Below are 15,897 nucleotides of genomic sequence, written 5' to 3' on the forward strand. Positions count from 1 at the left end.
AGTCACAGATCTCCGTCAGTGTACAAGCATGGCTCCTTGGGGAGAGCAGCGTGAGGAGTTAGATCTGGAGCCTCTCAAAGCCGATTGATTGCCAGAAGCTAGAAGCTGCTTTCTTTAGCAGTGACTTTTTAAAGGTTACTCCCATTTCTCTGGTGCAGCGGTTATTTGGAGAGTTGGCTTTATGTTCTGTTTTGTTTATTTCGTTAGATATTAGGAAGAAAATTTTAATGTCAACTGGGTATTTTTTGTTAGATCATGTTTTTATGAGTTTTTAATCTTTAGCGTGGTGCAGTGGCTTAGGCCTGTAATCCCAGCACCTCAGGAGACTGAGGTGGGAGGATCACTTGAGACCAGGAATTGAAGACCAGCCTGGGCAACGTAGGGAGACCCCGTGTATAAAAATAAAATAAAACAAAATAAAAAACCCCTGGAACCTGCGAGCAGTAGAAATATGCTTTAGTAAATGTTTGATTAGTGTGAATGCTGACGGTATTGATTGGGTGACATGAGCCATGGCAGTAGAGGGTCCCCTGGACTTGTGATTAGCGCGGTGGGAGGGTGCATCTGGCTTGTTCAGGGGGCAGTTTGGGCGATTCTCGTGCTCCCACAACTGCCCCGAGTGCCTCTGATGCCTGAGCCTTCTACCGTGTGCTCACCCTGTGGCCTTGGGGTCCTCAGCCTGGGAAGCGGAGAGGTGAAAAGGTGCATCCTGTTGTTAGAACCTGTGTCCTGGAGGTGACACACCTCTCGCCTGTGAGAGTCCATGGGTGGAATTGGGCTCCTGTTGTTAGAACCTGTGTCCTGGAGGTGACACACCTCTCGCCTGTGAGAGTCCATGGGTGGAATTGGGCCACAGGGCCGTGTGTGCACAGAAGGGGCTTGGGAAATGCAGTCTGGATGTGTGGGGGCTCCTGGGACAGGCCCTGATGGCAAGGGAAGTGGGCTATGGGCTGCCCTGGCCTGGGGGGCTTTGGGGGGCCTGCTTTTCCTCCCGCTGAAGCTCTGAGCAGCTCCTCTTTTTGTAAGCACATTACATCAAACCAGTTTCTTCTTTTGTTTGGCCCTGGTCCTTGTGTGTTATGTAGGAGCATAAATGTCCATGGGAGAAAATGTTCTTTGGGAACAGGTACTGGAGTTTAAAAGAAATCTGTCCATTTTTTCTTAAAAAGTAGAAAGCAGAAAAAATTACTTAATTCTTTTTACCTTGCTGTTGTTGAAATATTTTTCCTTGAGAGAATTCATAAAAATTAGAGAACTAATATCAGCTTTTCTAACCTGTACTTGATAATAATTACTTTGAATTATAAAAGGGATGCCTACCCGTGGCGGCAACGTGTCACGTGGTGAGGCTGCACTCGGTGGGAAGGAGACAAAAGCTTGTTTTTGTTCAAATATATGTCAGATATCCCGGTGAAGTTCCTCCTCTCCCTGCCGTGAAAAACAGCGGGATATTGTGGCGTGAATGGGAGTGGTCGGTGACTGGACTCCACAGGTAATGAGCTCTGGGTCAAGATCTTGGGCTCAGCGGGGCACCGAGGGGAAGCAGCGTGCCGGGCCTTGTTTGCGCGGTGAGCTGGAGCGGGAGCCCCTGGAGGCTGGGGGTCCTGCGGTGCCCAGGGTGGGCTTCTCACTTGCTGAGTATTCAGTGCAGATGTGTTAGGCGCATATTTAGTGGGTTTGGCCCTGGGATGTTTGAAAGTTGTTTCAACTCATCTTTGGAGGCTTGGTGCTTGCTTTCTCCTCAGATTGTCCTCTCGGCATCTGTGTGTGAGTTGAGGGTTAGGCGGAGAACAGAGTTGTGTCTCTTCTCCGTCCTGTGATCATTTGTGCCCAGGCAGAGGTGTGTGTCCAGCAGGCACCCACGGTGGTGTCTGGAGTCACCGCTGCAGATCAGGTGACTCTCTCGCCTCGTCATTTCCGCATTCGACAGCTTTCATGGAGCCTAGCCCCAGTCTCAGACCGGGACCCACCCGGCGTCTCAGCGGCCTGAGCCACTTAGTTGGAGCTGGCTTCCGATGCTAACCTCTGCTGCGAGGGCTCTTGGGTTCTGCTCACTGGCTGCATGGGTCAGATGTTCTGCTGCTCTGAAGTGCTGCCTGGGCCCTCGTACTGGGTGCTGGCGGGGCGCTGGTCCTGAGTGTTACGGGGCCCTCATCTGGGTGCCAGCTGGGTTCTGGTCCTGAGTGTTGCTGGGCCCTTGTCTGGGTGCCAGCTGGGCTCTGATCCTCAGCGTTGCTGGGCCCTCGTCCGGGTACTGGCTGGGCTCTGGTCCTCAGCGTTGCTCTCCTCCTCCTTCCCGTGTCATTGTCTCTGAACCATTGCGTAGGTTTTCAAGTCTCTGCTTCAGAATAACTTAGTTTTCATTTCCTTTTGTAATAAAACATGGCAAACACAAATTTGTGAAAACAGTTCAAATCTTGCATTTCTTAAGATTTTTAATGTTATGTCTTATTTTGGTGGCTTGTTTTGCGTGTACTTGAACAAAGCCTCTTGATGTCTGTTCACATGTGCTCCATTTTGTGTGGTCCACGAGCAACAGGGGCCGCCCTGCCAGTTGCCTAGAGCATGGGGCAGGTGCTTAGGGCTCCGAGATGAGGTGGTTCCCTGAAGCAGAAGAGAAGTGGAAAGCCACTTTATAAGCTTTAGCGTGGAAAATGTTTGCCATGACAGCTTTCAGAGTGGAAGATTTTATTTTGTTTTATTTGTAGAAATGGGGTCTCACTGTGTTGCCCAGGCTGGTCTTGGACTCCTGGGCTCAAGCCATCTGCCTGCCTCAGCTTCCCAAAGTGTTGGGATTACAGGTGAGAGCCAGGGCGCCTGGCTGAAGAGGTTTTGTTTTAAATCCATCAAAGTAAAACAGTTAAAAAACTCAAACAGTGAAAGGGTGAGTTGTAGCAGTAGTTTAAATAGGATCATTGCCGTTGTTGTCCAGCAGGTGACTAAAAGCATGAGAAATACTTAGTTTTGAACACGGGTTCTGTCACTGGTAAGTGGTGAGACCTGGGACAGATCCTAATCTTTCTGAGCATCAGTGTCTTCATGGTAAAGTGGGTAAAATAGCCAAGATGGCTGGGAGCGAGACATGTACACGAAGTACTCAGTACTCCTTGAGCTCAGCAGAATGAAGACTGTTACTTCCTGGTGGGTCCCCGAGTGCCCACTCCAGGCTGGGTCTCATGGTGGCTGCCAGCTCCTGCCAGTCAGCCCTCAGACTTTAAGTCACCTTTAGTTTAGCACCTCCTGGTGGAATTCAGAAGTGACCCTGCACAGTGGATGGGAACATTCTAGGCTGCCTTTTGGCATCCTGCTTGGTGGGTTCTGCTCTGGGTCGGGATTCTCAGTCTTTGCTTTCAGCATGCAGAGCAGCAGCATGTGAGCCAGCGGATCAAGAGGCATTTTACTCAAATGGGAGGCTCACTCTTGAATTCCTCCGTGTCCCGAACAGTCTTCAGCCATGTCCTGTGCATTCTCCTAGGGACTTTGGGAGACACCACTGGATGAGCAGAAGGACCCCGTACAGGGGAAGGCCACGTGGAAAACTAAAGCGTAGTGAGGAGATGGCAAAACAGATGAAAGGCTGAGGGCTGTGGGTCAGAGTGGTTTTGGTTAGGAATGTCAGCTCCTGTCACATATTGTATGTTGGCCTCAGACCTGATTTTGCCATTCACTGGCTGTGTGGCCTTGAGCAGGTTAATAGCTTCTCTGCGTGGGCTGCTGTCTGTGCTGTGAAGATGCTGCAGGGCCCGTCTCATGAGGCTCAGTGACCTGCTTCTCAGTTTCTTGACTATCCTTACAGACACATTTCAATGCACACACATATGTGTCTGTACTTACCTGTGTTTTTTGTTGCTTAGTATTGTTGTGGCACTTTTTCCACATCAGTCCTTTCCACTTCATTCTCCTTACTGTTCCATAATTTTAAAAAAATGTATTCTTTTGTGCAATTTGAGGTTTATTTAAATTGCATTAGTTGAAAGCATGTAGTTTCTGGCGTTTTTTAAACATTAAAATAAATTACTTTTACAGCACATTATAATATTGATCATTAAAAACACAACTGGTTTATTGTTTTTTTTTTAATTTTTCCATTATAATGTAAATATCATGATGCATTTTGAACGTCTCTCCAGTAAGCTTTTGGCAGTCGAATGTTCTATCACTTTCTGGTCTTTGAACTTTGCTTTCCGTTTCATTTCCCTCACAGAATTTCATCCTGTTAGCATGGCTGTCGCGTGCCTGGGCAACAGAAACAGGGATGTAAATCGAAGCTGAAAAAGTTTGTGTTCCTAACCATAAGGCCCTAAGGGCTAAAAAAAAAAAACCCCTTTTGGATTGAATTCCTACTACAGTGGTTGAACAAAACAGCGTGACTGTGTCACCCACTTAGAACTAATTCTTGATAATAAAATACTGGGAATATATTTTTGAGTAGTTAGATGGGGCTTTTTGGTTAATTATTGTATCGATGGATGATTGATTATGTTTGACTGCTTAGATGAGAGAGGATTCTACGTTGGTTCTGCTGTTTTTGGTTTTTGTAGCTCTAGGGTACTGGGAAACTCGGGTCACACCAGTAATATGTGGGAGAGGAAGGAGTCCTCAGCTTCCTTGAGTTATGTGCCAGGGGTCTCAGTGGTCCGTCCTCAGAAACTGTTTTTGATGATCTCCATCTGTTTTGTTGAAAGCAAAGGATTGCAACCCAGCTGACTTACCGAGGGCTTTGTAGTCAGCCGGCGAGGCGCTGGTTTTGTCACCACCATGCCAGTGTTCAGGTGGCCTGTGCTGGCTCCTGGGGTCTGCGCCCTAGGTGGATGGTGCGTCCAGTGTGCTCAGAGCAGAGGTGGTTTTTAGGTGGGAAAAGGGCTTTGTGGAAGGGAACACACACATCGAGATGCTCGCTCACGGAGAGTCCTCTTTAGGAAACAGGACGTTCTGGAAGGTGGGGATCTGGAGACTGTGTTGCTGAGAGCTGTCTGTATCCACGAGCCCCCCGGAAAGCTGTGGGGCACCCGAGGGGCACATTATTCCAGCTGGGAGCTGGTTGCCTTAGAACATGATTTCCTTCACCTTAATAAGTATCTTCAAGGGAAAAAAGGTATATTTGATCAAATGACCTTGCCAGATGGTGGCCTGAATACATTTTACTCTGTTAAACTTTCTTCTCAGACCGTTAATGTGCCAGTGGCCACTGTGAAGAGTCATTAGGGGACTGCTGGCCACTCAGCAGCACCGTCCTTCTTCAGTTGCTCATGGGGAGAGAGAGAGAATGAATGTGTGTGTGGACATGCTGTGAGCCTAGGATCCGGAGACACCAGCCTTCCCACATGCTGTGAGCCTAGGGTCCCGGGGCACCAGCCTTCTCACATGCTGTGAGCCTAGGATCCCGGGACACCAGCCTTCCCACATGCTGTGAGCCTAGGGTCCCGGGACACCAGCCTTCCCACATGCTGTGAGCCTAGGATCCCGGGACACCAGCCTTCCCACATGCTGTGAGCCTAGGATCCCGGGACACCAGCCTTCCCACATGCTGTGAGCCTAGGATCCCGGGGCACCAGTGTTCCATAGCCTCCACTTGGAGAATATACCAAGCTCGTGCAAGCCAGGTAACCTCTCCAGTTCCACATCTCTGAGGAGCATAGGACTGTTGCAGCCTGTAGGTGACTGTGGTGACCAAGCCAGCAGCCACCTGGGCTGCTTTTCATACCCGATCTGTAGGTCATTTATCAGGTTTTGTTGTGTTAACTTTAGGTGTCACCAATAACAAGTAGAGGAATTTTAAAAATAGTATTTTTGAATTAAATGCAGTTGATTATGCCTTTATTTTAGGAAGAAAACCTTGTGGTCCCGTGATTTACTCGGGCATGGCATGGCGCTGTGCTCGCACTCAATGTGGGGACAGTTACAGGGACGCTAGGCTGGATTTTCCTGTGGGCACATCACAGAAAGGCAGAGGCTTCCCAAGCTGGTTTTTGGAGAGTGAAGTTCAAGAACGGTGTTTTATCCTCAGGTGATAACCACTTTGTATTTCAAGTGCTAGTTCCTTCTCTCCCCACCCTTCCACAACAAAGTGTACCTTAGATATCCCTTGTGACCAGAAAGTGCTAAGGCTTAAAAACGCACAATTGAAATCTGTGGGTGAGTCTGCACTTTGAGATGAAGCTGTGTTAGCCCGCCTGTCTGAACACACTAGTGCTTCCTCCAGGGTGGCACCAGGTTTGGTGGTTTCTGGGCCGTGGTTTGTTCTTTGGTAGAATTGTTTCCTTCAAAGCAGAACCCTGAGCCCTGTGGTTGTGGCTCACACATGTTCCTGCACAACCTGGAGGCAGCACGTGTGTCCTTCCATCCCAATCCACTGTGATGTTTGCCCCTTTCTTTCTAGGGCGCTACCGTTTTGGACGATACCAACACTTACATGGTTACGAACGTTAGATCTGTACCATAGGAATTAGTTGGGATGGAGTGACTGAAAATGTCAAGCCGGTTTTCGTGCAAGTGTGTCACCCCAGAAGCTTTATTAACTGGGTGTGATAACAGCTGGTGTGGTCGCAGTCTGTTCTGTGTCACACACTCAGCATCCTCATCCCGGCTGTCCTGAGCCTATCCAGTTGTGCAGACAGAACACCAACAATTAGGAAAGTTACGCTGTTAAAAACCCCATCTCCAGTTTATTCTTCCTTAGCGTTTGGGGCTCCTCCCCGCTCAGGACGGGTCCCTGGGAGTGGACTGTGTTGAATGACTCTTAGGCCTCCCCCTCACTGCGGGTCCCTGGGAGTGGACTGTGTTGAATGACTCTTATGTGCTCTTACCATGAATGTTGTTGTTTTAAGGCCTTCTTTTTCTTTGTGATTCTTTTGTTCCCTAGCGTCGTCCCCCAGACTACAGTAATACTCAACAATGATCGGCAGAACGCCATTGTAGCCAAGATGGAAGACCCCTTGAGCAACAGGGCACCGGATTCCCTGGAAAATGTCATTAGCAAGTCAGTAGCACGGCACCAACCCCACCTTTCCCTGCCACTGTGAGGAGTCCCGTGAGAATAAGTCAACGTCCCCAAGCCAGGGCACAGTCCAGCACGCACTTCATCTCTGTGGTCACAGGGTTGAGCTTGGCAGGCACCGCCCCAGCTCTCTGAGGTCGGGGAGGGCAGGCTGGGTGATGCTGAGTGCTGAGTCCAGCCACACCAGGGGGCAGCTGCCGCCGGGGACTTCCGTGTCTCGTGCTGGCTGGGGTTGTGGAGGGGGCTGGCTCTGTCTCCTCACAGCAGTCAGTGAAAGCATTCATCCTCCCACCTAGCTCAGTGGTCCTGACGTCTGTCTGTCTGTGCAGAGCGTGTCAGGCAAACAGACACCCTCTCCCACGATTGCTAAGTGGTGCAGGCATGTTGAGTTTATGACTTTTTTCTTATGCCTTTTTCTCTTGAGACATTTTGAACGGAACTTGGGTCAGAGGTGGGAGTGGACAGAAGACGCCATCCCTGCCCTGTGTGAGGGGAAGGCTGTGCAGTGGCCTCTGGCTGGCATCCGGGCCCTGCTCTCCCCAGGAGTGCCCCTTAGGGCTGCGTGAACCCCTGAGGATGCTCTTGCTTTTTCTTTCCCATCTGTGTCTTCACAAAGTTCTATTTGCTTTTTCTCTCAGTCTCCTTTGTGGATTGCTCCTCCTCCAGCTTCGTCCCCTTTCCGTATTGTCTTAGCTCAGTTCTCCAGGGCTGCAGCTGTGGTCACGAGGGTCTGATACGTGGGGTGAAGGGAGAGGAGTTGGTGATGGGTGGTGAGGAGGTGCCAGGGTCAGCTGTGCCTCGGGGGCTTTGCGCTGAGGTCAACCAGGCAGATAGCCAGTGTTGAGATCAGGTTCAGCATGGACAGCGCTCTGGAGAACCCAGGCCAGAAAGCGCAGAGTGCAGCCTCCTCTGGGTGCGGCCAGTGTTTTCAGCACCCCTTTTTTTTGACTTTGCAAATAGAGAAATTGTGGTCCTTTCTCTTCTGGTGCGTAGCAGTCCACGGTAGGGGATGTTGAAAGGGTCATTAAAAAAGGGAAGTAGTAAGTCTCTAAATCATCTTTTTTTTGAGCACTTGTGGAGCTGGCCTCGCCCTGCTTTGCTAGCGGTGTTCTGTCTTTCCACATCAGCAGCCCTTGGGATGATGGCAGCTCCGATGGGATCTCAGTGGGTTTTTTAAGCCCCTTCAGGGTTTTTTTGCCTGTGGGCATACTTGGGAGTGCTGCTTGCTTTGCAGAGGCGGAGCCATCTCCAGCACGCCCAGCAGCATGGATCGAATTGACCCAGGCCTCTGGGCACAGTCTTCTGATTTAGTCTTTCCTTTAACCTCGCCTGAAAAAAGACTCCTACCAGCATTCTATAGGTTGACTGCTGAACTCAGAAGGCAGCATACTAGGCCTGAGTCCCAGTGAGTTATGATTTTACTTCTTTTGTGATACAAATATTTTCTTTAAATGGTTAAGTTTTATTTTATACAGTTTCGTTTAGCCCCGGGCCATTTTCTCCTATGGAGTTGCTATTAATCTTGGTAGAGAGAGCGGTCTGGGAAGGCTGTGTGATCCACTGGTCCATGCAGAGTTAGATCTTGTGATAAGGAAAGCACTGACCTTCGCGTGCTGCTTGTGGCTCTTACCACACTGGGTTGGTGTGTTTTTTTCCCGTTCAGCGCTGTGCCTGGGCGTCGGCAGAACACCATTGTGGTGAAGGTGCCGGGCCAAGAAGACAGCCACCATGAAGACGGGGAGAGCGGCTCGGAGGCCAGCGACTCGGTGTCCAGCTGCGGACAGGCGGGCAGCCAGAGCATTGGGAGCAACGTCACCCTCATCACCCTGAACTCAGAAGGTGCGTCCCAGGCGTCTTCTTTCCTTGGCCAGAGCAGCAGGAGGATTTTTGTTTGTTTGTTTTGCTTTTTAGAAATTAATTTAGTTGTTTTTTAAAAAAGTGATACAGTGGCCGGGTGCGGTGGCTCACGCCTGTAATCTCAGCACTTTGGGAGGCCGAGGCAGGTGGATCACCTGAAGTTGGGAGTTCAAGACCAGCCTGGCCAACATGGAGAAACCCTGTCTCTACTGAAAATACAAAATTAACCAGGCGTGGTGGCAGGTGCCTGTAATCCCAGCTACTTGGGAGGCTGAGGCAGGAGAATCACTTAAACCTGGGAAGTGGAGGTTGCGGTGAGCTGAGATCGTGCCATTGCACTCCAGCCTGGGCAATACAGCAAAACTCTGTCTCCAAAAAAAAAAAAAAAAGTGATACAGTATAGGACAAGCGCAGTGGCTCACGCCTGTAATCCCAGCACTTTGGGAGACTGAGGCAAGTAGATCATGAGGTCAGGAGTTCAAGACCAGCCTGGCCAAGATGTTGAAACCCCATCTCTACTAAAACTACAAAAATTAGTCAGGCATGGTGACAGGTGCCTGTGATCCCAGCTACTTGGGAGGCTGAGGTGGGAGAATTGCTTAAACCCGGGTAGCAGAGGTTACAGTGAGCTGAGATGGCACCACTGCACTCCAGCCTGGGTGACAGAGACTCTGTCTCAAAAAAAAAAAAAAAAATAGTAATACAGTATAAAAATGAAGAATAAAGGGAAAATAACTTGTGATTCCACCATTCTGAGATCTCTAAACCTTTTGTGGTTTTTTTTTTGTGCACATTTCATAAGATTTTATAACTCACTTCTTTCCCCTACACGGTAGAAATCTTTCCATGTTAGTGCAGATGGACAGAGTCGCTTTTAGCCAGTTTTGCTTATTTCATCAGGTCTGGATGCTTTCCAGGGATGGCTCCCTGTAAGCTTTCATTATTGAAACTAGCATTGGCCTGCTGTCTTTTCATGTCTCTTGGATCCGTGTCTGGACATGGGCTCTCAGAGGCAGATTGCTGGGCTAGAGGATGCAGAGGCAGGACACAGCTTCCACGGGGTCCGTGATGCACTGCCCGTTTCCTCTGAGATCTAGAAGGATGTGACCCTCTTTGTCCTACTTGGACTCCTAGCGGGGGCTTCTCTCCTGCAGGGCTCTGAGGCGCCCTCCCGCCTGGCCCTCGGCCTGCCCAGTGTGCCTTTCAGAGCCCTCTTCCCCGGAGAGCCTCTGTGTGCCCTTCATCCGTAAGTGACCAGATGACTGTCAGTTACTACAGTAAGGAGAAAAGAAAGAACCAAACAGACTTAGCTTTGTGCGTGGAGTTGTAAAGCATGTGTTTTCCTTACTTACTAGGAAGATCTCCAGTTTTTTGTGCTTCTGCGTCTGAGTTGTTGATTTTTCCTAGCAACTCGATGTTGATTTGTCTACTGAACAAAGGTTTTCCTGTTAGGAAGACTCATTACCTTATCTGAAACATTGAAAACAATGTTTTCCACAAAAATTGACTTTTACCTAATACAGATTGCTAGGATTCAGATGGCAGAATGGCGGGAAGAGAGAGAGGTTGAGTTGATCTTTTTTTTTTTTCCAGTTAAGATCTAATTTATATACCATAAAGTTGACCGTTTTAAAGCATACGTCTCTGGTTTTTAGTACATTCACAAGGTTGTACAGTCATCACTTCAGACTAATTCTAGAGTATTTTTTATTACCCCCAGAAGAAGCCCTGTGTCCATCAACAGTCACTTTCCGTTCTCCCAGCCTCCAGTCCCGGCACCCAACTCATCTCCGTCCTTGTGGATGTACCTGTTGTGGACCTTGACTCTAAATGGAATCCTGTAGCGTCACCCACATTGTAGCTTTTGCCCCAGCATTTGTTCCTTTTCATGGCTGCGTGATATGCCGAGGTACGGATGGCCCACATTCTGTTGATCCATCATCAATTGATGGACATCTGGGTTGTTTGCACTTTTTGACTGGTGTCAGGAATGGTGCTGTTGTCAGGAATGCTGCTGTGAACATTGATGTGCAGGTTTTTGTGTATGTAGGAATTGATATGCAGGTTTTTGTGTATGTAGGAATTGCAGGGTCAGGGCAATGGAGTTTTTCACACATTGAATTTGAGGAACGGAGGGGTGCTCCTGATTTCATTTTCATGGAAATTGAAAATCACATTGCAGTAACGACAGACTAATTGTTGTAATTAATTATTTTTCGATGTGGGTTTTGTGTAAATCCCCACATAGATCTGGCCACCCCTTTCAGGCCTGATGTTTGTTTGATTTAAACTGTGTTAGCTGAGGCAAAACAAAATAAAACAAAACTTGGTAGTTCTGGGGAGTCCAGGGTCATAAAAACAAAAACATCTAAATGAACTTATGAGAAGGTATCAAATTTGGAGCCTGCTTAATATTAATCTGTATCTATAAGGAAAAATACAAATTTTCTTTGTGTCTGAGTTTTTAAGTTCTTTTGATGTTTTGTGTAAGACATTTTTCTTTAGCAAAGGCTCTGAGCAGACTTCATAGCCGTTTTTGCCACTGATTGTCCTCATCAAACATAATTTTGTTGTACAACACAGGTTGTTAGGATTGGGGTGAATTGCAGAACTTTTTCTCATCTTCAACTTGACTTTGTTTTGAAGGGGAGGTCATCATCCCGAGCCATTCTGTTTTCTCATCCCATTAGGAGGAAACGTTTCTTGTAATAAATCTCTTTCAGTGACTCTGTCCTTGGGAATGTCTATCCCAGTGGGGTCGGTGTTATGAAAATATCTGCTTGAGCTGCCTTATTTGGCATAGTGGCTTGGTGAAAATGACACCCAGAGGAAGTCATCTTTAAATGATTGCTGTCTGTGTAAATGTTGGAAAAATAGCCAATCCATTAATGTCTCTAATGTCAGATTTACTCTCAACCCATAGTGGTGTCATCTCTTCAGCATTTCCATGGGGGTGCGAATGTGCTGAGAATGGGGCCAGCAGCTTCCTGCCTGTGCCCCTCTGCCCCAGAGCACCTGGGCAGGCGGTGAATCAGTGAGTTTCTACGAGGGAAAGCATTAGGAATATGAGAAGTGCTAAAGGGGGGTGCGCTTGTCTTTCTGTTTAGTTGTTTTAGGCTCTGATAAGAGACAGGAGCCGCAGGAGACAGATTGTTCTTAGCTTCTCGTTTAAGTATTTAAGTGCCTTAAGTCTTAGAGAACCACAGATTTCAAAATAGTTATTTCTTAAGAATTCCAAATGGCTTGTGTGAATTGACATGCTGTTTTATATCAAATTTGGAGTCAGTTTATTATACTGCAAAGATACCATGTCATTTTATTCTAGTTTTTTTCACTTAGGTAATTCCGTTTGTCATGACAGACACTCCACTGGAATAAGAAGGACGGTAACTCCCAGCTATTGAAAGCAGGGAACAGTAGACTGTGTCTCATTGGAATAAGGACGGTAGCTCCTGACTGTTGAAAGCAGGGAACAGTAGACTGTGTCTCATTGGAATAAGAAGGACGGGTAGCTCCTGACTGTTGAAAGCGGAGAACAGTAGACTGTGTCTCATTAGAATAAGAAGGACGGTAGCTCCTGACTGTTGAAAACAGGGAACAATAGACTGTGTCTCATTGGAATAAGGACGGTAGCTCCTGACTATTGAAAACAGGGAACAATAGACTGTGTCTCATTGGAATAAGAAGGACGGTAGCTCCTGACTGTTGAAAGCAGGAAACGGTAGACTGTGTCTTCGTTCTTGTGCTTGCCTTTTGTCAGTAGTTTTGGTCTTAGTGTGCTCATAGCTTTGTTTTGTACTTGAAAGTGTATGGGGCCCCATCGTTCAATGACTAAGCTGCCGGCTGAGTTAGAGAAACAAGTTGAGCTAAAATGGACCTAGAGTGGGATCTGTTTGTCCATTAAGGGAATTAGTTAGGTTCTTAATCAAGAGTTTAAATTCCTGCTGTGTATGCATTTGCTAATTCCTACAAAATCCTACACGTAAAATGTTAGGTACTTAATTTCAGTGGGGAAGGATTGTCATTGAATTCTAGTTGAATTATTGCCAGGAGTTGGTCCCATGGACATCCCAGTTAGTAGAATGACTTACATGGTAGCCCTTGGTGATGCTGGCGAAGGCAGGTGAGGCACAGCTGGGCGAGTTGGGCAGCTGTGAGAGCTGTCAGCTGCGGCCGTCCTTCAGCTGCTGTTGGCATGCCATGCTGTGTGGTCAGATTCCCAGACCTCGCTGTCCACGGAACGTCAGCCATGCACGTGGAAATAAGAACATGTAGCCACGCTGTGCTGTGCAGATTCACAGACCTCAGTCCACGAATGTCAGCCATGCACGTGGAAAAGAGAATGTGTAGCTACGTAGCCACGCTGTGCTGTGTGGTCAGATTCCCAGACCTTGCAGTCCGTGGGATGCCATCCGTGCACATGGAAAGAAGAACATTTAGCTACAAACATTCCTCAAACATTTATTTACAGAATTCATCTTCTGTGGTTTTAACATAAGTGCTGTATGTGTGAGGTAGCAGGGAAACACTTTTTCATGGCAGTCCTGAGGTGATTGCTAATAAGAATAGGGCTGCAGAGAGATGAGTGACCACAGTAAAACCAAGGGAAGCAGGAGACAGCAGCGTGAGAACAGTCGTGGCTCTGAGTGCCACAGAGCGGCCAGAAGGGCAGTCTGGGGAAGTGAGTGGGGTTGATGGTGTCTCAGCAGCTTGGGTTGAGTTTCTGGATGCACAGCCTGTGTCCCAGGATGGAGGTGTCGGGAGCAGTCTTGACCCATGACTGTGCTGGTGCCGAGCAGTCAGCAGTTCACCCAGACTCCTCCCCACCACCTCCTCCACCCGGAAAGACTCCTTCCCATCCCGGCCCTGTGAGACCAGACGCTTGGAGAGCAAACTTCTCAGGCACTAGAGGCGCTCAGCTCTCCAGAGCTCGGGCGCCGACTGGTGCTGGACTCGGGTTCTCTGCGTGACCCAGAGGCGCAGGATCCTTTTAACTCAGGGTTAAATTATTTTTCACTTTAAGAGATGTTTAAGCGTTATAGGCAAAATCTTTACAACAGAATTATTGATGGAAAACAGCCCACTCAAAGAAAACCAAAGCAAAATAAAAGCAGCCCACACCAAAAAAGCATTTTGAAAGAAAATGGTGCAGTGTTCCATTTCTACACTGAAGTCTCTGTCATGTGTAGTTTGTGGAATGTCGGTGTTACCGATGTCTAAAATTCTCAAATACGATGTCACATAATCATAAAGTTCCTGATTTTAGAGCGAGGCCACCCTATCAGGAGCCCACCTGGTTTTCATAGCTGTCCTCCGGGCGTGTGGACTTCTTGCTGATCAGGACACCTCCTCTCTTCCCCTCCCTCCCCTTTTAATCTTTCTGCTCCCCTTTTCCCATCCCAAGTATTCATTCAGCATCCACTAGTACCTGATGGGAATGGAGGTTCTTTTGAAGCATCCGTATGTGACATCGTAGACATCTAGCCAGTAGATGGCCAGAGTTGGCGTGTTTGGGACAAATGTGGCCTTACCTTTATGGGGTGTCCCTATCCCCCAGGATCCTGGCATACCCCAACACATTGTATTTTCTCATGGGGCAAATAATGATGAGGAGCCCAACAGATAAAATGTCTCATGCGTTCCACACAGAATTCTTATTCTCCACCTTGAATAGGAGAGATGAATTTTTGACAGTTACAGTTAATCATGTCCTGGCTTCGGAAGCATTTTGAGCTGTGATGTGTGTAACCACGCAGCCTGGGCTGCCTTTAGGTTTGAATTCTACGTGGGTTTGCTCTGTGTTATCCATTGTTGGAACCATTATGCAGAGTTGCTTTTGAAATTCATAAACAGCTTGAGTAAGCCTTTGCAAAAGCCAGTTGAAAATTAATTTTTGACAGGGATGGCATATCTAACATGAATCTGAAGACTTACCTGGAGATGGTGAGGCTGACCTTGAGCTGAATTGTCGTGGAGTTGGTTGTGTTGTGGAAATTAACACCACGCTCTAAGGCTTTGAACAACCCTGCAGTCCAGTGACTCGTAAAGGATGGCCTTCTGATGTGTTCACTGTCCTGCCGGAGACGGAAATCCGGCATTTGTCACCTCTGTGACTACAGGGGACTAACGTGTGGAATCCCAGGGACAGGAATACTGAGCCATCGCCTGAAAAATGACCATGGAACTGTACTTCCCAGGGTGTTTGTGTGAAGTTAGGGCTTCGGTCTTGGACAACACACAGACTAACATTTATCGGAATTGTTTCATCTGCTCTTGGGAAGTCAGCATTCAAGTGAAAGTAGGAGAGAGAGGGATCTTAAAAAGACTATTTCAATTATTGGTTAATTCCTTTCTGTAGACTGACTAAGAAAAAAGGATAAATTAATAACTATTCACTGTGGTCTGACAGTGCAGATTCCAGGCTGGGATTTTTAAATCATTCTTTTGTTTCCCTTTTTACCCCCAGTAGGGAATTCTGAATATATAAAAGTCCAGTAATCCAGCAGATTATATCAGGAAGCAGATATGAGACAGTGCCTTCCATGTCAGTGCAGAAAAGGCCTCATTTAAACTCTGAGTCTTGCCGGGCGCGGTGGCTCACGCCTGTAATCCCAGCACTTTGGGAGGCCGAGGCGGGCGGATCATGAGGTCAGGAGATCGAGACCATCCTGGCTAACACGGTGAAACCCCGTCTCTACTAAAAATGCAAAAAATTAGCCAGGCGAGGCGGCGGGCGCCTGTGGTCCCAGCTACTCGGGAGGCTGAGGCAGGAGAATGGCGTGAACCCGGGAGGCGGAGCTTGCAGTGAGCCGATATCGCGCCATTGCACTCCAGCCTGGGCGACTAAGCGAGACTCTGTCTCAAAAAAAATAAAATAAAATAAACTCTGAGTCTTTGAGGATCGGCAGCTTTCTAGGAAGAGACACTGGAAATGTGTGAATCACTGGTCATTAGCAGGCAGGGGCTTCTCATGGCCTAGAGCGTTTGCCTCCTTTCCCAGTCTGCCTCTCACTTGGCCTGCGACCTCTATCAGGGTCATTCAT

General features: G+C 47.9%; 1 protein-coding gene across 48 annotated transcripts in view; it reads left to right on the plus strand.

Moving 5' to 3' along the window:
- BANP (BTG3 associated nuclear protein) overlaps positions 1-15,897 on the plus strand; it is a 128,165-nt gene that overhangs the window by 42,879 nt on the left and 69,389 nt on the right. For 32 of the 48 annotated variants that reach the window (XR_012428676.1, XR_012428677.1, XR_012428678.1 and 29 more), the window contains 2 exons: positions 6,863-6,979; positions 8,661-8,836. The exons of 3 other annotated variants lie outside the window; for them this stretch is intronic. Coding sequence is in view for 40 of the 45 variants with exons in the window: in XM_065536793.1 (XP_065392865.1) it covers positions 6,863-6,979; positions 8,661-8,836 (293 nt within the window). In the remaining 5 variants the exon portion in view is untranslated. The remainder of the gene's footprint in view (positions 1-6,862; positions 6,980-8,660; positions 8,837-15,897) is intronic. 13 more of the 48 variants (XM_045382015.2, XM_074026644.1, XM_065536801.1 and 10 more) reach the window with 1 other exon arrangement.

This window comes from Macaca fascicularis, chromosome 20 (genome assembly GCF_037993035.2).
Source record: "Macaca fascicularis isolate 582-1 chromosome 20, T2T-MFA8v1.1".
In the NCBI taxonomy this organism is placed as follows: domain Eukaryota; kingdom Metazoa; phylum Chordata; class Mammalia; order Primates; family Cercopithecidae; genus Macaca; species Macaca fascicularis.